This window comes from Sylvia atricapilla, chromosome Z (genome assembly GCF_009819655.1).
Source record: "Sylvia atricapilla isolate bSylAtr1 chromosome Z, bSylAtr1.pri, whole genome shotgun sequence".
Lineage (NCBI taxonomy): Eukaryota > Metazoa > Chordata > Aves > Passeriformes > Sylviidae > Sylvia > Sylvia atricapilla.
The window spans coordinates 71927016-71954595 of NC_089174.1; the positions used below are offsets into that span (position 1 = coordinate 71927016).

At 38.8% G+C, this 27580-nt stretch overlaps 2 protein-coding genes across 2 annotated transcripts in view; both read right to left on the bottom strand.

Annotated features, from left to right (window-relative positions):
- The window catches only part of TTC33 (tetratricopeptide repeat domain 33), a 46742-nt gene extending 41818 nt beyond the window's left edge, over window positions 1-4924 (bottom strand). Inside the window, exon 1 of the mRNA XM_066339029.1 lies at window positions 4442-4924. Within this exon, the coding sequence (XP_066195126.1) occupies window positions 4442-4662 (221 nt within the window). The 5' untranslated portion in view covers window positions 4663-4924. The remainder of the gene's footprint in view (window positions 1-4441) is intronic.
- Window positions 4925-5866: 942 nt separating this feature from the next.
- Window positions 5867-27462, bottom strand: PRKAA1 (protein kinase AMP-activated catalytic subunit alpha 1). The gene is given in 9 exon segments (XM_066339028.1): window positions 5867-8965; window positions 10939-11065; window positions 11443-11929; window positions 14865-15089; window positions 15950-16037; window positions 17689-17833; window positions 19486-19579; window positions 21352-21493; window positions 27066-27462. Coding segments are annotated over 9 exon segments (1950 nt in total). The 3' UTR covers window positions 5867-8720.
- Between the last annotated feature and the right edge of the window lie 118 nt (window positions 27463-27580).

Here is a 27580-nt window from a genome sequence, read left to right on the forward strand (position 1 = left end):
CTTACCACTACACTAAGCATACTTTTTAAAGGTGTGTGCCTCATTATCTTACAACCTACAATGTCTAGTGAGAAAAACAAACTCAGACACAGAGTATATAGCTAAAGAATCACAAACTAGACATCTGGGAGTCATGCTGGCATTCACATCAGAGAAAAAAGTCTCAACTGCTAAAATGTGGAAAAAATGACCCTCCCAAAAAGTCCAGTTCTTTTCAACAGATTAGAAAATTAAAACTACTCTAAAAAGTTAATATTTCCAGAAAAGTTTCATGAAAATTGGTCTGTTACCTGGTCTAGTCACTGCGCTTTGACATGTCCTTGTTTAATTTGCTATTGCAAAAGCTAAGGGAAAAAAAGTAAATTATTATTAATCAGTCTGATCTAGACATCAAGTGACAAAGTGATTTATTTTTTTTTTAATATAGGGGAACCTGTAATGTAGGAGTGCTGCAGCTGAAAACACAACCTTCCCAATCAGGATGGAAATTCTTACTCTTTTTTAGTGCTATAAACATCATCAGAAGCAAAAGCAGTTTTTAACTTGTATTTGGCAAAACTGAAAAAAAAAATACAAATCATTGAGAATTTAAACCCGACAGAATCTACTTCCAACAGAAATCCTGCACCTCTCCTCAGGGAAGAGCTCTATCGCCACTTACTGGGCAGTTAAAGAAGTTTGAGGTTTGAAAACAGCACAGGGATACTGCAGAGCTACTGTACGGACAGGGAACTCAGTTACACTGAGGACACAAGTCTGAGAGTTTTTTCTTCCTCCTTTTACTGCTCACATGCCATGTATTTAAGGACATCATACTTCATGTTTACCTGCACCTCAACCATTTCTTAACCGTGTGACCAGAGCCAAAGGCTTACCTCGCTCCCAGTCAAGTAACACTGTAATGGCAAATTGCTATGTTCAAAATACTAAAGCGGAACATGTGAATTTATGCTGGATTTAAAACAGAATAGGACTATCAACACAAAAGAATAGGTTGGGGTTGCTGGGTTTTGATTTTGCTTTCAGTTGTCTCTTTTTTTAGCTTCAGTGTATGTGGGCACATCCGAACTTGGTGTATCAAGATGGATAACCCACCAGTATCTTAAGTTTCCTAAAAGCAAAACAATTTTTCCTCTGGAATATTCTTCATACTTACCATCAACAGACAATACTCTGTTTACAGAAATCAGAATACCCTGAGTTGGAAGCGATCCACATAGATCATCCTTGCCCTGCAGCACATGACAGCCTAAAGAATAGCACCATATGCCTGCTCCCAAAAGACTGTATGTTTGTACATATTTGTTTTACTGCTCCTTCTCACACATCAAAAGAGCATACAAACGTGATACTTCCTCCACAAATCTGCCTTTTCTTGCTGTTCTGACAAGATCACCCGTTTACAAGCCATCTTCAACACTGCCTACTTATCAAATTTCTATGTCATAGTCTCCTTAACAGTGTTTTTCACAGTAACACACCTATTGTGATGATCAGCTTAGTTTAACACCTTTTTCTGGAAGACTCCTAATCTTTCTTCCCATCCCACAAAAAAAGCAAAATATGAATCAGAAACCATCCATCTTCATCAGTGTTTTTCTTTTGTGTGTCTGTGTTGGCTTATCAGGTTCCTTACAGCAGGTACAAATACTCCTCAAACAGTTCCACAAAAGCTGAAAACCCCCAGAGGGACACTACCTCCCAAACAATCCCACCATGCCACTCCCAACTTTGACAACAAGAAAATAACACAGGCTGCATAAATTCTGGTGCCTGAGGAGCTCATTCATTATTCCCCCCCACCCAAGATGCATTAAAATCCCACTTTACAAACACCAATGAAACAGTGAGGTCTCACTCCTCCACACAGACTTACGGTGTACCCAGAGACTAACAAAGCCAGAGTTTGTAGCCATCACTAGAATAATAAGCTGAGTAGACTAACATAGCACAAAGATGGTAATGACTATTTTCGCTAATAGTGGGCCTGCTTATAAAATTCATCATATTAATTTCTGCCATGCACATTACCTCAGACTCTCTCTACCCTAAGAGATGAAGCTGATTTATTACTTTCCATTCTTTCTTTTGTTTAGAACCCCTGCTTCTTCAGGAGTTTTTCTTTTAGGATCCCCCTCCCTCCGCAAGCAACATCAACCAACAACCAATGTTACTTTCTAGTTACTAGGTATTTGCTTCTAAAATGCTACACAATCCAACTCATGTCTTTTTTTAACTGTTACCACACTTTGATATTTCAGGAAACAATTCACCTTAAGTATTTAATTATTTACATGAGTCTGCTAATGCTGTACAAATGTGTGTTTAAGAAATAGACCACACAGGCCTTCACACAATCACAGCAACCATTTTCTGCCAGAGAGAGTAAAACTTATGCAATTTTATTTTCAAGAGAAAATCTGTCTGAAAGTTATGTACCCCAACAGCACCGTATCACCATCACTGCCTGAACTGCAGAGTATGCTGGAGTAGCTGATGGAAACTATAAGTTCAAGTGAGAACTTCTGTTGAGCCTCAGATGTGAATGTTAACTTCAGCAAACCTGTTGTAAGCCATTCAGAGTTTCTCAGTAGTTCTTATAACCACTTTAGATGAGACACAGTTCTCCCTAACCTCACAAAAAATGCCTACATTGCTACTTATGGATGGGTGAAACTTTTGTATTGCTTTCTAACCGAAAGGTAATGGAGAACTCAGTTTCTAAGACCAAGTGAAGATATTAAAAGCATCAAAAATTACCTGCTGTTGAGTATGTCCCTGCCCTAAACCACATCTACAACAAAATATTTGCCACTGTTCAAGAGACTGATTGCACTTTAAAAAATACACAAAAAAAAGAACACAGAGAAAAGATATACAACATCCAAAGCAAAATACAAGGAAGGCATATGTATAACAGAAAACAGAAACAAAAAAATCAATCTGTTTAATATATGTAGTACAGGATGCATTAGCAATACAAGATTAAATAATAAAATATTTAATAAAAAATATTTAGCAATCTCTGTACTTCTAAAAGGACAGAATGGATCTACCTTTCTGTAGACCAATCTATCATTTATTTCTGGTGTTAAAAACAGAGATGTTAATTGACTATTAATTTCTACATTCTATGTTTTCAACTATTAATATTAATGTAACCTGCTTATGCAACTATTGCATTAAATCTATTGATTAATATAATGGCAGGATGCTCTAAATTAAGTTTAAGTGTTATTAAGTTTTAATTTAAACTCAACTTTTAAAGGCTTCAAAATTTTATTCAGAAATTACAGGCCTCACAAAAGAATCAACTGCAGCCACTTACTGAACAGTGTCACTATTTCAGTGACCATTTAAAAAGGAAAACTGTATTTAAATATTTGTAAATGAGTCTTTTCTCAAAGAGATTTTGTATCTATTCTTTTTTTTTTTTTTTTTTTTTTTTTTTTTTTAGAGTCAGGCCCAACCATACACACATTATGTTTAATATACAAACTTGTCTTCTTTAAACTTCGAAGTTGTTCTCTCTTCCACATTGCCGAGGAAACTCTTTTTTAGCATGACATTTCCTAAGACAAAAAGCTTAAGAGTACAGGAACACCTACTGACATCTTGGTAATATTTCTACCAGGAAAGTAATATCTCTGATCTGGAACAATAAAGCGAAGATGCTCTTAAAAGAAAAGAAAAGATTAAAATCTGTATGTTAAAGAATTCTGAAGATTTTAAGGGGACTACTTTCAGAACTGTTTCTTCCCCCTCTAGTGAAGATCTGGTCAAATTATGTAGTTAATATACTTGTAGGTGGTTAATATAGGTGGTTATAGACCACCTCTCCCTCTTCTAACACACCTCCAAAGGGACTTCCTGCCTGAAGTATAACAAGACAATGGAACCACCTTTGCAATATCTTTCCAGAACTGCCAAACTCCCAACACTCAGGAGGCACCTGTACCCGACTTAACAAAGTATTACACAGATTAACAGCACATTAGTTGCTTGGCAGTATTTGCCTGGGCATTGTGCGAAGGCAAATAGGTTTACTCTCAGTAAGGGAAAAAAAACATATTTTCAAGAGTGGCTAAAGCATTTCTTATGGTATGGCTTATCACCCTGCATCCTATTTACCCTTTCAGCTTTCAGATCCAGTCACTTTCCCATCTATCGACTCCTATAATCTTTGTTGTTGCTGCTGTTGTTATGAGAACACGCAAAGGTAATGTGGAATACGTACTTTGTTTCACAGCTGACAACACCACTAAAGGCAAAAACTTATTTAGTACCAGACAGTAAAGGCAGAATGAAAGAAATTATCACTTTTCAAATGATGAGAACTATCAGTGCAAATACTAGCACATCACTAGTGTTTAGAGAAGGTAGTAGAACACCATGCAGCAGCTTCTCAGTCAATGAAAAAAGAGTAAGACAATATTGGTACCTCATATTTTCAGCCAAATTTGCACCTTCATCCTTGAGCTCCTTACTTTTCCTTACACAATCTTCTAAGAGAATTTCCTTTCTTCTCTTAGCTGCGAGCACCCAGTTAGCATCATCATCGTCACCCAGATCCTTGTCATCCGCAGCTTCTGCTTCGAACTGCTGAGAAGTAGCTTTTGAAACCCTTTCACCAATCTTTCTCTTCCACCCAAAAGAAGCCATCTGGAGAAATAGGAAGAATGCATTTTAAGTAGTTAGGCAATTTAGCTTTTGAGTGAACAGCAGAAAAATCAGACCTCACTCATCCCGAAGCCAAAGCACTAATAGAGAGCGGCACCCCCCCACACAAAATTCAGCCGATCGGCGGCACCTGAGCTGCCCCTGAGGCACGCACAGCCCTGACGCCCGCGGCGGTACCTGGCGCTGTGGCCGGCCACCTCTCCCGGCTGGAAGCGCGGCGCCAGCCTCGGCCCGCGGCAGGAAGCGGAAAGGCGGGGCGGCAGCGCAGGAACGGGGCAGGAGCAGGAAGGAGCGAGGGCAGCGGCAGGGACAGCCGGGAGCCGTAGTTCGGCCGGGCCGCTTGGATGCCGTGGGGTGCCGGCGGCTCCCGCGCCACTGCGCGGACTGAGGCGGCGGTGGAGGGTCGGAGGGGACAAAACAGCCGGCCCTGGGAGTGCCACCGCCCGTGGTGCTCGAGTGTCACACAGGGACATGTGCGGGACGCCGGGAATGTCCCCCGCGTGTACCGAGTGCGCCCTGCGATAGCAGCCACCCACCACGGAGAGGCAGCTCCGGCCGGGAAGTCCCGTAAAGAAGTGACCCAGGCTCACAAGGACGGGATTTTCCTCTAAACGGGAAAAACCCACCATCACAACTAAAACACGCAATAAACCAAAACAAACCCAAACCCAAAAAACCACCACCAGGGCCCTCCCCTGCCCCAATCCGTCCCTCCTCCCCCCACCCCCCCAAACAAACCAAACCAACCCAAAAAAAAAAAAAAAAAAAAAAAAAGAAGAAGAAGCCAAATAAAACAACCTCCCCACGAAACAAATAAAACCCAAACCAACCAGAAATACTCAACCACACCCCCACCCCCGTATTGTGCGCAGGAAAGGCTGAGTGAAGATGAGATGAAGCGCGTCACCACAGAGGCGCAAAAGACGGGGTCAGTGTTTGTTCTGTCTCAAATTCCTTTTCTGCGGCAAGAGTTTACACGATTGAGAGTAAAAGGGTAAGGATAAGGTGAGCACAGCTGCTGCACCATCCTGCCCAGCTGGGAAATCTGCTGTAATTTTCGTCATGTTGCTGCTTTTTCTGTAATTGTAATAGCTGCTGGTTTTAAAACGAATATAACAGTTCTCGTCCTCTCACATATAACACTAGAAAATAGCAAGCACACAGTTTCAAACAAGATGGTTCAGTATTTCATGTTTACTTAGCTTTTAGTTTTGAAAGTTTAAAAAGTTATACAGTTAGAAACAAGCAATTTTGCCATTCAGCTTTGTCAAAAAGAAATTAACAGGAAGTAGGCACATCTTTGTTAAAGAACAGGACTTCATATCTTACAATGGTAATCAACTGGTAAAATAGGCTCGAAGTTTGTATTAAACACTCATATCAAGACAAACATGAAAGGGTTTTTTTTTCTTCATATTGCACCACCAAGATGAATTTTTATCCATTACCTAGTGAGTTATATTGCAAAAGGACAGCCCGTGTTCATCCATGTTACTGAAAAAATTACAATATAAAGACAAGGTAACTCATTGTACTCCAACAGGAGTAAGCTTGGGAATACAGAGTAACACACTTTACCAGTTTGTGTATCTGCATATGCTGCCTTACAACTCTGGCAGTTCTCTTAGTGAAGTTTCATTTCTCAGCCTCTTGGCAGCTTCTAGTGCAAGGCGAAAAGTCTGCAAGATCAGTAGGAATTCGTGAAGAAAACAATTTTAACAGCAAGATCTACAAAGCATAGGTAAGTCACACAACAGGCAACTGGGTTCAACTCAATTGTTAGTGACCCTTTCCATCCCTCCCCCTCCCTATAAAAATCTCAATTCAATCAGAAAACCTTTGGCCATCAAAATTGATCTACCATAAAAATGTACTTTTATTTACAACTACATATATTGTACACTTCTGCCAGAAACTTGCTTTAACCTCCTGATACCAAAACTAAGGACAAACCAGGGTTGTCTTAAACCACAAGAGAGCCAAAATGGTATTAAAATCAAGAGCTATTTTGCATCTTTACGCCTTGCATGTGTTGTCAGCATTACAAGGAACACATAGCATTTATAAATAGCTTCATATATGCAAATGATCCCAAACCAATTCTAGATGAGGACTTACTACAATTTAAAAACCTGTGTGTTTGTAGTGTTTATACAAGTGCAATACTTAATTCCAAAATAAAGGGTAACAAAAATGAACACACTGATTTATTCAGTACATTGCAACCAATTCTTACAAGACTAAAGACAGGAGTGCTTTGCAGGATTTGCAGTTGGTCCCTCACATTGGCATCTTAAAGTTTTGGGTTTCAACTTCTGATACTTTCACTTTGGAAAATCTTCCACTTACAGCCAATGTCCCTACCGGAACCATCTGTGACAGATGAGGATAAAGAAATGAACTTGTACCCACCTATTAGACAGACCTCACAACCACCCAGTTCAGAACAGTTATAGCAGTTGAGGAGCTTTAAAGCAGCTTTATGTTTCTTCAGATTCTGTGCATGTGAATTTCTGGGCTGCAGCCAGCTGGCCAGGATTTAAACTGTTCTTCTATCTGTAGCTATCAGTTTCTCATGGATAAAATCTCAGCCATTGGCAAGAATTTCCATCCATGTGAAGAGTCCAGGTTTGACTGTTCATAGTAATGCCTGGAGTTCCAGCCTCTTCCTGGGGGAGTAACCTTTGAAACTATGTAAGTCATGAATTTTATTTTCAAGAGAGCATTAAGTATTGAATGCAAAACTAAATATTTTATGACTGTGTCTGTTAAGTGCCAGATGAAAATGGAACCATGGCTAACAGCATCAAATGTAAAGAGAGTAAAGGTTTTCATGCAAGTACTACCTGTGACTTGAACCTATGAAGTTGAGGGTTTTTTTTTGTGAAATGCTACATAAATGCAGAAGGACTTTTATTACGAGTAATTGCAATCGATTGTTAAAGCTCCAGTAGTGAAGTTGTCATGATCAGTTTTCAATGCTCAACTGAAAATTTTGACTGCTTAATTCCGTTACATTGAATAGCAAAGTTTTCTATAAAGGTTGCCTGGGAAAAACTAGAAACCTGTGTATGTAGTTTTCACTTCATTCTAAATACTGTATAGTATATCCTGACTTAACCAGCTGTATCAAAACATTAACATATATGTTAAACCCTGTAAATTTCACATTCTGGAATAGCATGAAAATAGCCCTCGGGCTCTACTCTTATCTACAGGGACATGTTCCTAAGGAAAAGGAGTCCTGGCCTGCAGTAGCAGTGGGAAGCTGCTGTCCTGCTATCACACTAGGATAACATGCACAGATGATGAGATTCCTCACAGTTTCTCCACATAGCAACATTTTGGTTTAGCCCATGGGATGCCACACCATTTAAGTGTTAAGTCTCCTGCCATTGTTATGGACTCAATCATTCTACTCACTGTCCAAAGAATTTTCACCCTCAGTTCATTACAGAGCATCTACACACATTTCCAACTGCCTGGATTTGCATGCATTTAATAACACTTTTTGAAAAAATTAGTACATAGTAACACATCAAAGCATTCTTTATTATTTTCTGTCAAATAAGGGGGAAGAAACATAGCAGTTTTAACACATTACTGTTAGGAGATGCTGAGTCACAACTGTAAAGGGTGACCAACAAGTCATACTGAGATCACTGAACTAGTATGTGTATGTTAACTTACAGTGCATCAGATATATGTATAACCAGAGAAAAAAAACAAGGAGGTCCATCTAGCTTAAATATTATAGGCAGCCTATTTTGCTCTTAAGGTAAAATGTTACAAACAGTACCCAAAGGGCATGTTATTTCCTGTACCTGTGTTATGCTATTGGACAGCAGGCAATCAGAATTCACTCCAGCTTCAAAATAATACATGTTAACTGCCCATAATAATTTTTATCCCCGTGCAAGTTGCATTTTGTGGCTAGTTTTTTAAGCGCCTTAGTTAATTTCACTTGATTATAATTGGAAGCATCTGACTATGATTTAGGCATGCTTATTGCTGTAAAAGAAATAAGCCCATCTTCAAAATTACTGTGCAAGTATTTTAATAAGATTTGCACACATCTCAAAAAACTCTATTGTATGACTCCCTGGTCTTGGAGTTACATCAGCTGTGGAAGAGTCAAGCGAAGAGTTCACTGATGAGGTAAGGGACGTATCTGCAGATTTTCCTTGAGCATCAGCATCTGAATCTTTTTGACAAGATCTGTAGTTGCTCACAGAACCTGATCTCTGCGGAGTTGCAGTCCCAGACTTCGTTTCAGTAATTTCATCTGGGAGCAAGGGAAGAGAGGAAAATTTGGTATCAGTATCAAATCAGTTCTAGGAAGAGCAAGTATCTTCCCCTTCTCACACTTCTAAATCTTTTTATTTAATCTTATTTAATAAAAAACCAGCTTTTGCTAACTGTATTTGACATAAAATAAAAGCTTGTAAACATAGTAGCGCAACAGCAAATGCTCTTATGCTAATTTAGGTTACTCAAAACAAAAATAGGTCAGCATCATAAGATGTAGTTCAATAGCAGTTTGTTGATTTTTTCTATCACCTACTTTATTTTTATTCTATTTTTGTTCTCTTTTGGGTATTTGTACCTTGTTATTTTTTGTATTTAATGATAATTTATTAGCACATTATACTTCTTAGCATCTGCATTCATTTATTCTTCTCTTTTGAAAGTTTTTCACAATTGAATGTTGTATGTTCAGGCTGCAACAACCTATGTTTACCTTCAGTATGAAGAGAAAATAGTTTCATGTTAATAGTAGTCTTACTTCAGCAGAACACTACCATTATCTCTATTCTGATTTTAAATACTGAACATTAATTTGGCTCTAAGCTGGCTCCTGAAAAATTATATCAGGAGAAGTAAGTGAAAACGCTATTTCTCCTGTTTACACAAAGCTACTTTAATTTACAAATTGTTAAGAGGAACAGAGAACAATTAACCATGCTGGAGAGAAAGAAATGTCAAATCATTTTAACTATTAGAAGAGTTACAACAAATCTGTGCCTTTGGGTTGTGTTTTCTCAAAAGTGGAAACCTGGATTTTAGTAGGCTGTCCTCCTCCAGCTGCACAGCTCTAAGCAATCCAAAAACAACAAAAAAAAGCTTTTCTCTATGCAATGTTTTCCTAGGCATTTCATCTACACCACTGGCTGTAAGTAATTTTCCTTTAGTCTACTATGCCCATAAACAAGTATTGTGTTCAGTCTCTTTTAGCTCCTCTAGTCACTTCATCTAACCAGGCTTTATATACAGTGTTACTGTCACTCCATAAAATATATTTTTATACAGGTTAAACGAAATGCTTTCAAGATTTTCATTCCTGTGAGCATAAAATCCCTACCTCAAATTTTAGCTACTAGCAGAACTGGTGGGTTAACTTTGCCTTGCAGCTGATATCTCAGTGCAAAAGGGAAGAAAACATTCAGGGCAAAAGTGAGGAAAACTCATGAAATGCTCAGTTTTAAGTAAGTGGGGGAGAAAAGTGATGCAATGGAAACCACTCACTATCCCCAAAGCAGACTGATTCCCAACTGGTCTCAACGTTACCTTCCCCAAAACTATTTCTTTGCTAGGCATAACATAATACGGCATTATTCAATCTGGCTCAGCTCTGCAGAGTTGTTGCTCCCCTCCCAACACTGCAGTTTGGAAAAACAAAGGCTGGATACTATGCCAGTCCTGGTCAGCAATACTTGTGTGCTATCAATACTGCTTTAGTCACAGATCCAAAACAGCAGCATGTAGACTGCTAGGAAGAAAATTAACTCCATCCCAGTCAGACCCAGTCTGCAAGGTACAGTCCAAGTCACATTTAAATATCTAGGGGTTTCATACTTTATCGTCATTAGAAAACACTGTTCACACGCTTACTTCAGATCTGAATTAATGTTTAAATTTGGGGCGAAGCTCCAAAGGCAGCTTAGGTTGGTCCCAATCTCACCTCCAACAGTCCTGTCCCCTTTTGCACTACTGGTATTAGTTCTGATGCAGACATAAAATGGAACTTCCCAGGAGCTGATATAGCAAGAGAACAATTGTTTAAGGGATGCAGCAGCTGAGCATGTATCACAGGAACAGTAGTCCAGGAAGGAATAAGGAAACACTAATACAGGTTAGATTGTTTTAAAATAAAAAAGGACAACACTTACTTCACGTCTAAGTAAGTAAATAAAGACAAGTTTGCAAGTAGAATGTTTCCCCATGCAACTCAATTAACTTAATTAGCTCTTCACATACCATCAATACTACGGAAATCCAGTAAGTATGTTCTGCTGTCCACCTGATACAACTGAAGACTCATTTTGGAATATGCACTTGTTACTGGATTCTTCCTCCGAACACGCAGATAATATGGATTTACAACCTAGTATGAAAGAGATTTGAGTCAGATAACCAGAACTGCTTGAAAATCACTGCATATTGTTTTTGTCCTTTCCACTAACTAGTATTTATCAAATTATTTCAAATTTCATTACCTGTTGGATTTGAGGGTTGTTGGGGTTTTTTTAAGCCAAGCGAAATATATTCCTACAGCCCAAAGAGAAAACTCTAGCATGCCTTTTTTCCTGTCAGCATGTACAGTCTACTCCCAAAACCCTTCTGGCACAGCAAACACAGACAGCACAGGTACATGAGATTAGTGCCAGAATATGAAAACAGCTTCAGATGTCTGGGCTATGAAACTACACAGCTCAAACTAAATGCATTGTTGTTTGCTGTAAAGGTCCTCTATTTTGTTACCTTCCACTCATAATCCAGTTGTTTAATTGCTCGACAAACTTCAGCCATTATATCATTTGGTCGACTCTGACTCCGTATTCCCAAGTGCCATTTAGCCCGTCTTACACCTTGGTGTTTTGACTTCTGTGGATTCAGCTCATCCAGGGTGTGGCGAGGACGTGGTGCCTCAGCTACTAAAAATGGCACTCGTTCAGGGTGAGGGCGAGACAGGTTGTGATCATCCAGAAATGAATCAGGTGGACTTGTCGCCAAGTAGAAGTCTTTGGCCTCGTTCATTATTCTTCTGTTATCTATAATGAGGTGATAAGCAACAGCTAGAGGGTCCTGGTGATTTCGGCTGTACAGACAACTTAGCACTTCCTCTTCAGTGCATTCGAACTTCTCACACACTTCTTTTAAGGCTTCATCATCAATCATGGTAGAGCTATATGATGGATCTTCAGGAAACAAGTATTTTGGAAGATCCTGCTTAAACCATTCATGTTCCCTAAATTTAAAAATAAAAAAATTCTGAGAATATGTAAGTAAAGAAAACATTTTTAACAGGAAATTCCTTTAAAATATAAAGTTAATTTTAGTCTAAAGTTGCTTCAGGATAGAATCAGGTGGTTACTTTCTCTTTTATTATTTCAGTCCCTTCCTCCTCTTGTTCTTGTGACTGTTCTACTGCAGAGAGGGCAGATCCTTCTGATTCCCTCTTCTGTTCCCTTCTAGAAACTTCTTCATTCCTGATCAAATGAGGCTACTTTCGCTTTGGTTGTTTAATTTATAGGAACAAGTGATATAGTTGAAAGCTGTGTTTCTGGCTTAGCCAAAGTGTCTTTTGATATGTTTTCAGACCCGGAAATCCCCTCTTCTCTTTGAGGATGCTGATTAGTATTGAGCAGTGTTCAATAGGAAGAGGCCCGGTCCGAGCACGGTGTTACAAGCCAGGCCTCCTTGCAACAGCATATTTCTTTCAAACATTCTATCATTTCATGATGAAATGCCATTTCTATCATGTCCTACCTGCACATTTTCTCCCACATGCCTTACCACCTGTAACCACACACTGCTGTGAGGCCTGCAAGATGTTCCAAAATAGCTTGTTGATCTTGCAAAAAGACTAAACTATGCTCCTAAGAAATACGAGTAGCAATGTCTTGACTGCTAAGGATGTTCAAGATACTGAAGTTATGGCAATGAGGGAGAAAACAACACGGAAGAATACAGTGAAGGTGCCATTCTGTATTTGCTCCAGAAAAAATAAAACTTGGACAAAGATGTGTAATTGTTAATTGTCTCCCTGAGATGCTACCCAAAGGACAATAACAGTTTCAGTACAGAGCCCAAACAGCAGATTAAGCTCAAGGCCAATATTCTAATTAAAATGCACTAAGCACTATAGTGCACAGCAAATTGCAAAAAACAACAAAAATCTTCAATATGTTCAAAAAACAGAACATGGAAGAGATCACACAAATCAGTATTGAGAACAGAAGAATCAATATTCTCACCAACAACCATTACACCGATAGAATTTATAATTATTTTATCCAACATGCTCTGTTCAAATCTGTTATTAGCTCGACACCAAGCACCACACAGCCACTTGCTTGGTCCTCTCCAGTGGAATAAGGGGAAGAGTCAGAAGAGTAGAAATGCAAAAAGCTTGAGAGTTGAGAAAAAAATAGTTTAATAATTAGAAATTTCTTTTTTAAAAAATCTAAGGAAAAAAAAAAAAAAAACCACAAGAGGTGACAAGGAAACCCAAGAAAGACAAGTAATGCAGATAAAAACAATTGCTCATCACAAAATGTCTGATGACCAGCAGACCAGCCCCATCAGCCTTCCTCTTATTTTTACTACAGAGTATGACCCCATATGATATGGAATATGCCTGTAGTCAGTTGCGGTCAGCTGCTCCAGCAGAGCACCCCCAGCCTGCTCTGTTGGGACAGTGTAAGAAGCAGAAAAGACTTTGGCTCTGTGCAAGCCCTGCTAAGCAGTAACTACAACATCCACCTGTCAACAAGACTATTTTCAGTACAAATTCGAAACACAGTTACTGTGAAAAAATGTAACTCTACTCAAACCCAAACCAGCACAGTGCACTAAGGTCTACTCAGTGTGAGAACTCAGTGATCCAGAGAACACTGCCTCAGCACAAATATGCTGAACAAAATATCATTTAATCAGTAAAACAATCAATTAGGAAACAGAAAAATGTTTTTCCATACTGCAACAAAGGTTCAGCCATAGCTGGGATGACTGAACCCAGAGAAATATTGTTACTGTTCATGGCACCAGTCCTTTCCCCTTGCATGCACATACATACATACATACCCTAGACGAATTAGGTATTCAATTAAACTCAATTTGTCCTTTAAACTGTGAGGTGACATGTCGTATGAATAGTAAGACAGAGCTGTTTTGGATTCAATTTCCATCCGTGTTCTGTAACCAACATTTTTCAACATGTGTTTTGGCACCACTTCTTTTCCACACACTATTTAACACAACTGAGGTAACTTAAGTTCCCAACCACACAAGTTTTACAGTGCTTAGTTTTCACAGAGCTTTCATCTCTGCAAGGAAGTACTTCCTATTGTAATAAAGCAGTAAACATTTTTTGTTCCACTGAAACAATTAACTTGGCTCATTTCCTAACTTCCAACTCTAAAAGGAGCAGCATTTTCACTATTATAGTATAGCAGCATTCTTTCCTTAGAGCTCCTTGTAAAGAAAATTAAGCTGCTATATAGAGTACGTTTTCTCTCAGCGACCTTTTTTTAAATTTGATCCAGTGCACATCTGTCAACACAACTAACTTCTCCAGAATCATCTCTTGGAATCTGGAGCCCATGAAGCTTCTATCTACCTATAAATTTTAACTTATCAGTACTTGGTGAAGTAATTACCATTCATACACAAATTCATGCCAGTGCTCTGAAGCTAGAAATTGTTGCCTTACTTGTGGAATATTCACAGTCTTAACAAATAACTTTTCAGAGTCTAAAGAAATATGAATAAAAGCAGCAGTTAAAGATTAAAGAGCTTCCTCGGATATTTACAGGAGAGAGCACTGGTTCCTAATGGGAAAGACAATTTTCTTCCCACAGAGAAATCTATATAGGGTAATTTTTGCAAACCATTATGCAAGTAAACAGCTTTGCTATGACAGCCTTAAACCTAAAGTTTCTCAGAATTTCCATATATAAATAATTTGTTTTACTATGATCTCCAATAGATACTTTGTGGTCCACTGGAGATCAGCCCTATCAGAGCCAAAACCAAGCCACTGGTTTCAGCTTCATCAGAAGCTAAATTTTTCATCTCACTCTAGAAAACATGGACAAGCTATATTAATAAATTCTTTGTTCTGCATATTTGCGTTATTGTAATTCCAGCATCTTATGATCAGACATCAGCAAGTGTTTTACCTAATGTCTCTGATTGTTGCTCTCTTCATTGGATCCACTTGCAGCATGTGCTTCAAAAGACTTATTACAGATGGATTCAGGTACTGAGGGGTATAAAAGATACCATCACATATCTTCTTAAAAAGGGTTGGCACATGATCATCATCAAATGGAAGTGTTCCACATAACAAAGCATAGAGAATAACCCCACTGCTCCAAATATCTACTTCCGGACCTGCATATAACCTGTGGAAAAAAACCCAATTAGTGATTTGTGTTTAATACATTTAAATATGTTTTCTCTCATTTTTCCATTGTGTCACAGTAATTAAAAGCACGTGAACTCAGGACAACTGATTTTGCAAGCACTACACCATTCCTATGCCATGCCTCCACTGAACTTCAGTACTCTAGCCTTTCTAATATGTAACAGGGCACAAGTACAAGTCTTCCTCTCTAATGTGTAACAATAATCCACAGTGCAATTTCACACAATGGCAAACTGAAAGAAACATGCATCTACTATTAAGAGAGCCCAGGTTATTGTTATCAACGTTTTAGAGGAATCTGTGCAAAGTCAGCTATCCCCCAAGCAGTGGCTGAAAAGTTTAATACAAGTCCATATTAGCAGAATGTGTCATGTATTCTGTGCCACTGCCAGAGTAGAACAGATATCTGGCCTCCAATCAACAAGGGGCAATATTAAGGTAGGTAGCTGAAAGCAGACTTGACAATCATAAATTACAAAAACAGAAGTTACCTCCAGGCTGAGTATCTACTATGCAACAGGTATTTCACTGCTACTCAACTTCACAGCAGACTCTGCCTGTAACTCTGTATCTCAGCTTCCAAGATCTGAGCTGTACATGAGATTTTTAAAGCAATTCAGGCAGAGTGTACACAATGCATTTTGGGCATTAGCCACCACCTCTATTCAAAGCTAGTTCACAGCTAGCTTTAAACATTTAAAAAATTATCAATGCAACTAACAGCCTTCAGTTTCTCAGAATCAAGCTTGTCAGCTGAACAAGTTTTGTACCCTTTAGAATCAAACAGCAACATGACTTAAGTACATGCATATATGTATCCAATATAAAAGAAACTACCTTCCAGAAATTACTTCTGGTGCAGCATAGTTAGGGGAACCACAGCTTGTTCTTAAAAATTCTCCATCTGACATCATATTTGATAGACCTGAAAGTGTATAAGAGTAACTACTAAAAATTCAGGGAGCAAAATTATTTCACACCGCATATACCACCACGAACAAATCACTAGTGATTCAAATGATAAAATTAACAAATTTATTCCAGTTAAGAAATAATATTGTTTGGAATTATGGAATTTTCATATGAGCATGCCATATAATCATCCACATATTTTATGAGAAATCTGAGTAACATCAATCCATGCCCACAGCCTAGAGATATTTGAGAGCATATTTATTCCTAGACTAGAACAGTTAAATTTGGATGACACAGGCATGACATAGAACAAAGTTGCTCTAAGGGAGATATAGCAGTACAGCAAGATAAGATTTTGGTCATTAACAAGTACTAAAACCTAATATTGCTTGTAAAATGCCAAAGTAGTAAATGCTATCACAGAATTCCCTAAAATACTGTTAGAGGTAACACAGAAGAAGGGAACTGAGGAGTAAACATAACTTTACCACAGTTTACACCCCTACACTACACACCTGGTTCCTGTATAACTGCACTTTTGTAGACTGCTTTTCAGATACTCTGTAAGCAACTGCAGTGTGCTTTAGAACTAGGCCACCTGCATTCACTAGCACTCAGTATAGTCAAACAGCTGTAGAAAATTTTTTCTAGTTTGCTCAGTGAGGCTGCATGATCAAGACTATCATAAGCCAAAGAACTCAGTCTCCATAAAGGAATTATGCCCTTTTATGAATCAGCAGGGAATGTAGAGAGGAAAGAGTATAGCTTGGCTAGCTTTCATATTCTAACATATAAAAGCTTTTATTAAACTCTTGTTTAATACCCCACTCATGATCAACTGAATGCTACAGTTTTGCTGATGCTAAGTTACAGAAAGATACATTTGTAATTTACTGCACTTCATTTCTTGACCATGTGAGCCATTTCACCTAGATAATTTTCTTCACGTGAGAAACCAATGATTCCCAGGGCCCACACAGATGAACACCATACTTTTAAAACATACTTACTCAGCATTACCTAACACCTTTCACTGGAGACTTATATAAGCAGGTATTATCCACTATGTCTACAAGAGATCTGTCATGACACAGCAGTGTGGATACCATGGATCCCTTACTATGCTTATGTCGTGAGGTTTCCTGACTCAGATGCTTCCAAGAAACTAGCTTCAAGGCTTCTCTGCAGCTGTGTCATGAACAGCTGGCATAAACAAATCAGGAGGACTAGTGTATTTTTCTATACCACTGTAACTTCATAAAGATGATGAACTGCTCCTGCACTGTTCTTCCAAGAGAGCCAAGCATCTACATTTTACAGATGGTTAAACAGACAGGAGTGAGTTTCGAAGAAAAAGGTCAGAAACTAAGTCTACTTAGCATTTTAAATTAAAGAAATTACTGTTAAGTGAAACCAAACTAATCAGTTAACAATTTCAGCCTGTCACAGAAGATATCTCAAAAGAAAGCAAGAAAGCTTGAGAGGAAAACAAGTTCAATAAATGTGCAAAAACATTATTTTGCTTCACATCTATTCTCTTCGTGTTCTTCAGTTGTAACCCACCACCAGGATATTAAAGTATACATACAATATTTTCCATTGTTATTAACAGCATCTAACACCAGAAATGCAATCAGATGGAAAAATAAAGCACTACTTACCAAAGTCAGCTATCTTGGCATTCATGTGTGCATCAAGAAGCACATTTTCAGGCTTCAGATCTCTATGTACTACCATGTGCCTGTGACAGTAATCCACACCAGAAAGGATTTGCTGAAACAGACGTCTGCTTTCCTTCTCATCAAGCTAAAACAGACAAAGATTTTAAGTAATTAAAAGACAGTGGAAGTTAACTTGGTTTTCATTTTTACTAGCCAGAGAAAACTCTTCCAAGACCTAAACTTATAAATTATACTTATCATTTGATACTTTATACAGCAGATTATCAGAACTTGTAGCAAGCAGCTTCTTATCTTACATCATTTTTTTTGTGCCACAGCTCTGAAGTGACTAAAACAAAACATACCCAGTTACTCAGGAAGTCACTGTAAGTTCTTAATCACACTCTTGAAATTGGGTTTGGCAGGTGTTACATACTCACTAACTAGAAACATTAGCAGTCGAACATTTAACTTTAACTGGAATTATCAACAAACTTTGATGTCTAAGCACACCACAAGATTTAAGCTGGCAAAAGCTGCTGAAATGTAGCACAGAAATTACAAATTTCAGATGCTGTTTATGCTAACAGCAGCTAGTCCTACACAGCAGACTGAGGCAGGCATTTCCTACAAAGACCTGAATCCACACCACTTTGTCCCAGAAACTGAAGCATCCTATATATCTAAATAGTCTGTAAAAAGTAACTTCAGATCTTTCACACAAGCTGTTCTAATAGTAGGAGACAACAAGATGGGCACAATGGTAGCTTTCCAATAGTGAGATATACTGAAGGAACAGTTTTCAGCTACTCCAAGTGGTACCTATTCATCTGGTTTATTCTCAGCCATTGTAAATTAACGGATTAGTAGGAAGGAAGAATGCTATGACAAAATCACACAAAGATTTGAAATGTGTCAACCTATAACCAACTGTACTTTCAGAAAAAAAACCCACAATCATAAAATAGATGTTAACTGAGAGCAGCAAAATGAAAACCGAGTACAAGAAAACACACCCACATTTAACAAGGTGCAACCAGCACCCCTTGCTCCGAGTCCCTGATAATGTGGTTAGCTTAATTAACACCACTTTGTGAGGCAAGCAGCCGTTCTGTGACCTTGGAAGTCAAGTGTTCACGCCCTCTGCTTCATGGCCCTGGATGCCCTGCCTCCCTACCAGCCTCAAGATTCCTTGGAGCCAGGTTGAAGACCCGCTTCCTTTGCAGCCTTTAGTTCCCAGGCACAGAGCCATGGATGACTCTGTGGTGACATATGGAACTGCAACAGCAGCCAGAGCAGTGTCTTCAGTATTAAACAGTTACAAGTCCTAAATGGGAATGAAACCTGTGACTTCTTGGTGGCCACAGGCACCCCCACTATCCTCTGCTTACCCTGAGGACTGAGTGACTTGTGTTTGTCCCTATGATTTTCAAGGCTATACTGTGATTGTTATATGGATACAGCAAAATATGTATTAAGATTTGACCAGATCTACCGAGGGTCTGGGTGAATAGATAGCCCAAGTTAAGTTATGTAAAAAATCTGTACTACACTACTAATAAATTACAGTACATTCCATCTGCTCATAGAAATCCTGCAACACTAATCATATATCCTGTGCTACACTAATCATAGTATTCTTTTGAGAAAAGAAAACTTTTAATTGTATCATTCTGACAAAGACACCCAAAAAGACACCCAAGAAGTCTGTCCCCTCTGTGCAGGATGACACAGAAATGTTGCGAATGCAATAACAGAATGCAAGTCACTGATTTGCAGAGGTGGACTACTTCTTACCCTTCCATTTTTACAGATATAATCAAACAGTTCTCCTCCTGAAACATACTCCATCACCATGAAAATGTCAGTGGGTGTACTGATGACCTGGTACCTGGCAAGAAAAGATATCTATTAGTCTACATGCTCAGTAAAACACTAGTTACATTCAGTTAAAACCAAATCGTACAAATAATCAGATTAAAAAAATACTTTAAAATAGCTATCAATCAATCTACAGCTACTGGAATGACAGTATTTTTCAGAAGTATTTTTACTCTCCTTCCATTGTGTGATGCCACCATTGCAAAGACTAGCAGGAAATTTGTAATCCCTATCAGGAATATCAGTCCTTGTTCTTTCAGAGGTACAAGTGATTTCTGTAAGATTTTTTACAGTGCTGCCTCATCAACAGCTTGATGCAGTGAAAAACAACTTCAAAATTACTTTCTTAGTGTTGCAAAAATACAGTTTTTGACATTAACATGCAAAAAAATTCACCTGCCATAACTTAAAAAGTGTACTTCCAGACTAGGAAAAAAATCCTCTTAATAATGATGAATATTAGTGTTTAAGATTATTGATCTCTGGTTATGATTTTTTTTATCATTCTACTTCAATTAAATTTTAAAAACCTAGCTTTGAAATAACAAGTTTAAGGACAAAAATCACAATTTAAGAGATTTTGATTTTTTCTCCATGTCCTACCCAAAAATTTCTTAATTTGTTCCCTTTACAGTGTTCCACATACAAAAGAAAAAAATCTCCCTGTGATTCCCTGAGAAAGAAACTGTCATCTGAAATCTGCTAAACTGTCTTCAATTTAGCAACACCACAAGCACACACTGCTTATTCATCCAGGTGACTGGTATGTCACTTGGTGCACTAACACTTCCTATTCTGTTCTGGCTATAGGAATGCCCTTTGGACTCATTCACAGATTAACTGAAAGCACTAGCAACTTTGCTGACAAATCAACTCAACAGTCTTCTGAAAACCAGCACACTGAAGAAGTGGGGGAGCTGACCTTACAGTATGTAATTTAGCTTCAGTGTAGCACCTGTAGCTGAATTAAAGGTAGTGCAGAGACATGGCATCTCCCAGTGGCAATCTTTAGACAATATTCTACACATAAAAAACCCACCCACATCATGACTAAGACAGTGGAAGTTACCCCCCACTCCGGAAGTGCAGATTATCATAACAGGAAATTGGAGTCAAAATAAAATCAACATTACTTATAATTTATTAGCACAGATGAGACATGACAGGTCTACTCTGGGACATAGTTGTACTTTGAAACCCACTGATGAGCTATTGATCATAAGAGATGTAATCAGGCACATTTTAAATACGACATATAGACAAAGGATAGCTGCTACACTGAAGATTTCTAAAATAGCAATCACATTTATCAAACTGTACCTCCTTAATCCAGAAAAACTCTTGCAGAGCACCACCTACACTGAAAAAATTTTTATCACTGACCAGCACATCACTAAACACATTTTGAGAAGATAGAGTAGCTCAGTATAGAAATGACCTTTACACTCATTTCCCAAACAGAAAAAAAAAAAATAAATCAAACATAAACAGAAAAAGAAAAATTAAGCAGCCACTAAACTCAAAGATGACTGCTACCAGAAACATGTCATGACATTACCTTTCATACACCTGTCCCAAGAATGTCTAGGCAAAGATCTAATAGAAACTCTCCAGCCTGCAGTAATGATCAGCTTTGTGAAAACACTTTACAGAAGAACACAGTGGTATATTTTGAAGCTGGTTACTTTTTCTGACAAGATACTGTTTGTAGCATTACCCTTTATATGTATTTTAGATCAGTGAGAGCAAAAAGTAAGTTTGTTTACAGTAAGCAAAACTTACAGCTTAATTATATGAGGATGCCTGAAGAGTTTGAGGTTCTGAATCTCCCTGCGGATTTTGCCCACAACATCAAGGCTGCGAATCTTCTGTCGATTCAAGATCTTCACAGCAACTTTATGCCCAGTTAACTCATGTTTTCCAACTGCAAGAAACAATTAAGTACTTAGTCAAGGTTTTCAATTGCTTAGTTAAGACATTATTTCTCCTTTTTGAATGTAGCCAAGTTAAGACACTAGCATTCCACATATTCCCGTTATCTTTGGGAAGTTGAAAACCAGATGGTATGGAATTTCTTCAGCCCTACTCCAATTTCCTCCTCAAGTCTATCATTAGAAGATGTATACACATAAGAAATTCCTTAAGCCTAACCAGCAGAAGTCTTGCAGCATAACATTCTTTGCAATATTGGTTAAAAAAGTAAAAAAAAAAAAAAGCATATCCCCAAACCCCACCATCCTTGCTAATTAGAGAGAGCATTTTCTCTCCCTGTGTAAGTCATTCCAAATTTTCTTTACGCGGTAACCCACTCAAACATGTTTTCCTTTATCTCTTCTATTTCATCTGCAAGGATCACTCCTATTACTCCCTCAAGAAGCATGCTTCAGCAATTGCTCTGAATTACCAGTGTAAGTACCTGATCAGTTTACTTATAAAAATGTATCTGTCCTTGGAGCAGTCTGATAGCTCTACAGTCTGTGCAGTTAACACCAGAGCTTTATTCTATTTAAATAAGTGGCAAATGTGACAAGAAATGCACAAAAAATAGAACAGAAACAACAAAAAACAATGCAAACACGCAACCTAATCCATTCCTATAAGTGGAAAAGAAACTAAGAACAATTTCACTGTTCTTTTAACAGAGGAACTAAAAAGTGTAAACTCTTTCACAGTCAGTTACCTCTCTTAAAGTCCTTAACTTTGCAAGTGCTATTGGGAGTAGTCACGGCAAATTTTTCTTAATTTTTTTTCTTAAACACAATATTTTTCTTAAACTAAATTACATAAACCCAAAACACCATCACAGATGGAACACCAAGAAGCCAAGTATTTTTTTGTTAGAAGGCTTCCCTATCTGCATGGCTGCCACATGCAGTGATTATAATAATACCATTCATTTGCCACCCTGATTTCCACCTTCCAAAGACAAGCCTTTTAAGATTCTTCAGACACCCACATGGCTCATCCTTGTCCACATGAATAGACATTTGTAACACAAGTGTGCTGAACACAATACTCACTCATTTGAGTGCCTACCCTAATCTGAGAATTTAAATAAGCCCTGGGCTTCTAGTTTTTTTTTTAATATATCCATGGGAAGCTGGGATTAAACAGAAGTGATCCACAAAAGTCTGTGTTCAATATATAATCTGGATAGAATAAACAAACACCCATCAATCTGTAAATCTCATTCCAGCATAAAAGACCTTGCTGCTCCCTTCTGCCTCTATATCGAGCTAAAAACCAATGCAAGTGAGAAGAAGCTCTTAGAAGAGAAACCAAGGATAATGATAAGCATCTGCATGCTTATTCTTAGAAGAAGACAGCCACCTATAAAATTAAGCAGTCTGAATTCCCGTAGGGAACTAACCAGTGGATTACCCAAGACCTGGAACCATCACAACGCTGCATTGAGACATGTCTAGTATCTCAAAAAACAGAAGTGCCCTGACTAGGATGAAAACACATCCCCTCATTCAGAGGAGCCATTACCTAACAGTGGCCACAATACACAAAGTGCTGGGCAGACGTATTTGCAGTACTGAGGAATGCAGAACAAAGCTGGAATCCAAAGAAAGTTCTAGACAGAACACAAAGCAGTGACAGGTGAGTGCCTAGAAATTTATGAGAAGTATTTGCTTTGAAGCAGACATACAATTGAAGCAATCACATTTGCTTTATTGTCTTCAAATGTGACTGAGGTTTTAAAGGAACCAAACAAATTATATCACCTATGTTCAAAACCTCAGGAGTAAAGAATTATCATAAAAAATTATAACAATTAGAAAAGCAACTGTTTTAATTGTAAAGTCTTTACCCATCCTTAACAGGCACTGATGTACACAGAAGTATTTGAAAAAAATTTCTTTAAAAAAGCCAACTTTAATCCATAAGTTAAAATGTAACATTTGTTTTTGTCAGTAAAAAACAATTTGTTAGAAACCAAGCAAAAAATCTTTTGGTCAAAAACATTTTTTTTTTTTCTTTTCTGCAGGAAGTACATTTAAGAAGGTATTTCATACAGTAAGTAACATACATATTTGACCAAGTCTACAGCTGAGAATATAAATACACAGTTCTGATATGCACTGGATTATAAAATCTCATTTTTAAGCTGGTTTATTTAATTTCTGATTTGTCAGTCTACCTTAGACTAGAATTCCATTAGCACTCATTAGCTACAATCTGTGTTCAATAAGCTAGGCACATAAGACAAGAGCTTTTCAAAACAAATTTTTCTTTCAAAGTAATTAAACAGTAACATTTGCAGTTGACTGAAACCAATTCTAGCTGTCAGAGCCTTCAAAGCTGTGAGCCTCAAGCCTTAATTTTATTCACTAACTGGGAAAAAACAAGATTTTCTGCTTCTTCAACTCCAACAGCTCTGAATAAATTATTGTAATGAAAACATTCTGTCATTCAGTGCCAATGCAGAAAGATCTCCAAAAGCCTATTCTCTTGCTAACGACATTTCAAATTCAATCTATTTTCTTCAGAGATGTTTGCCTTCCTTTAATCCAATTTGAAATTATAAAAAATCTAGCCTTTTAGGACACAAGTTTCCTGGATACAGTTCAAGGTATCTGTTACCAGTAAAATAGTAGATACCAACTGGTAACAGACTGCTGACACTTTTGAATTCAACATTAGGACAGAAGTGAGAGTGTCACCCCAGATGATAACATCATGTAGAAACATAAGCAGCCAGTGTTACCTTCCTGAAAGCTACTCTGCATTCCCATTTGATCTAAGTTTTACCTATGGAAGGTAATATACACTCTAATCCTCAACTAGCTATCAGTCCTTCAAAACAATCTCTGGGGGAAAAAAAAATTCATTTAACAGACCTAGTAGATTCCTGTATTTCCTTTTTTTTCTGATAATACTAATTGCCTTCAGGCTTCACTGTGGCTTTGCACAGCACCAAGATTTTCATGACAGTGACAGTCTCAAAGCAGAAGCAACTTATTTTTAACTGCTGAAGTGCAGGTGGAAGAGTCCCTATCTTGTTCAACAGTTCTTCAATTGGAAAAAGAACTGATTATGAGGCCATGCAGACCAAATACAATACACTCACGAAACACAGGTACAAGCCATTAAGTTTTTAGAGGAAAAAGAAATCAGAAGCCTATATTGCATTTAATGAAATAATTCGCAGCAGGCCAAAAACCCAATCCAAAGCTCAGAGGGAAGCAATGTTTAAGAGTATGTGCTAAACAAATGTTTTCACTAACATGAGAAAAAACCCTGAAGAACAACAATTCATGCTGTGCAAAGCCATCTTGTTGCACAATACTGTTCATTTCATGTCTGTTATTACTGTTATGACTTGACCAAGATCACTTGGTTTGTAGTCTATACAGAACAGTGTTGCTAACCTAGATCTAGAGACCCGGAACAATTATTGTATATTTAGAGCCTTAAATATCCCTCACTTTCTCAGTACAGACCACAGGAAGCTCAAGTACTCTTCCATTTATGAAAGATAACTTTAAAACAAAAGTATCTGGAAATGAAAGTTTGCATCTAGCTTCAGCAGAAAACATCAGCAGTGCTTAAAAAACAATTGATAGAGATACATGTTTTACACTGAATCCTAGTGAAGTCTGAACATAAATGTGTCCCATACAATTGGTTTAGATTCAGTATTCTTCCACCTCAGCTTTTCACTTCAGCGGCATTTTTGCTTTGCCTAGATGCTGGCTAAGAGCAGCGTCTCTGCAACTGCCCATCTGAGGAACAGTCAGGTAAACCAAGTCACTCAGAATTAATTCAGAGTGGTACAGCCAGGTGAAAATGATAAACTGGAAGAATCACACCAGTGACAGCTACCGGCAGCACGAATTCATCTGACAGCAACAGCAGGAGACCTTTCACAATTACCAAATAAAGCACTGATCCTCCAGTTCTATTTTTTCAGCCTGCCACCACTGTTAGAATAAAACATTCACTTTCAAAAAGCCGTATGCCTGACCCCCTGCATTATCTGAGCTCAATGTAAATCATAATGAATTTTAAGAAGTGAACACATGTTTTTCACTTTATGTCAATTGACGAAACCATATCACCAGAGAAGGAAATGACGAAAACAGGAAAACAACTGCAGATCTGGTATTAAATGAAGAAAATGTGTGCTCAAGAGGAAAATCACTGCACCATAGATAAAATGTTCATTATTAAGCATAGCTGAAACAAGACAAAAGTAACATAGTAACATAATCATATAGGGGCAAGAAAAGCAGTAGTGTAATAGTGCTCTCCTAAATTTAGGATCATACCAGAACACTGATGGTATGCCAACCTTAGTCTTCTGCGGTGTGCTGGGTAGAAAACCACAAAACAAACACATCTTTGACCCCTCCCCTCAACCATGCAGTCCCTTCATGAGGAAAGAGAACCTAATGCTAATCTGCTGCATTACTTTCTTTTCCCCTTTGCTCAAGGAAGTACTGAGTTCCTACAGAAAAGAATGGTACCCTAGCTGCCAGAAACTGGGGTCACTGCTCCCAAATGGCTGGGGTTGTCCCTTTATAAGCTTCCCTTAAAAAAGAGACTCAAAGGGCTCTGCTATCAGAATATTTTTTACTGCTTTCCTAGAGCAAAATATCATCCTATTTCCTATACATTAGTAATATTTTTTCAGAACATGTCAACAGTTCAAAAAGCTTGTGCAGAACACATACAATGTATTACGTACATTGGGAGAAAAAAAAATAGGGTTTTTATGCACCTGCTAAGTTAACAAAAAAAACCCCACGCAAACAAAAAAAACACCAAAAAACACACAAACAAACAAAAAACGTTACGGATAATACAGCCTAAGCCTAGCTCTACTCATTTGAGAAACGATGTTTTTTATTTGCTTGCCCCAGGATCTGAAATACTGACAAACAACACGGGAGGAACAGTGTAAATTAATGCACAATCCTTCCATCTGTGGCAAGTAACACCATGGGGAAGTTTAACTTCTACTTTATTTTCACTAGCCTCCAAATAAGCAGTACGGCATCCATAGCCCTACAATGGAAAATTTTTAAAATCTGCGCTGAAAAAAACTTTGTTAACAAAGCAGATTGAACACGAAGTTTTTCCGCATCTGCACATCAGCTGGGTTACCAACTAATCCAACAATCCCAGACCCATCTTTTTACGCTTATTTCTCTGTAGAGAGAAATCCTGCCTTCCTTACAAGGGCATGGAGAGTTCATAGTCGAGCATCAAACCGCAATATAAGAAGCTCGCGGATTTAGACTCCCTACTTTCGCTACGTGCCCGGAGTTGCTCTGAACAAACGCAGCACTTAGTTCCCATCGGTTATTTCCGCAAGCACAGATGAGGAAGCTGTTTCTGCCCCAGCCGCTGCTTCCCGCCGCGGGACCACAAGTCCCACCCCGAGCAACTCAGCCCGGGCAAGCCCCGCTCCGAGCGGCGCTCCCGGCGCCGGGGCCCCGCTGACGGGCCGCCGAACGCCCCGCGGCCCCGCTCCCGCCGCTCACCCTTGACTTTCCCGAAGGTGCCGACGCCCAGCGTATCCCCCAGTATGTAATGCCCTATCTTCACCCGCCCGTGCTCGTGCTTCTGTTTATCCGCCACCGCCGCCATCTTGAGGCAAGGGCCGAGTCTGCGCATAGCGCCCGCCCGGGCCGGGCCAGAGCGCCGGCGGGGAGGAGCAAACACAGAGCGCCCGCCCGCACCTGAACCCGGAAGCGAACGGCTCACTGACCGCCCGCCCGCCCTGCCCCAGGACGAACCATTGCGGCTCTCGGGGGAGGCCGGGTCGGCCCACGGACGCCCGGGGGAGAACGGGTCCCGCCGGGCTGCAGAGGTGCGAAATGGCGGCGCGTACGGGGCTCGTTGTCAGGAGTGGTACCCTTGCAGTGAGGCTGGCCTCATAAAACAGACCTCCGAAGTGTGTTTTTCCAATAACCTGGTAAATTAAATCCGTTTGTTCTCCTCTGTTCCTCTTCCCACATCCTATTACGGGAATACAAAGAAAAGTAGGAACTTCTTA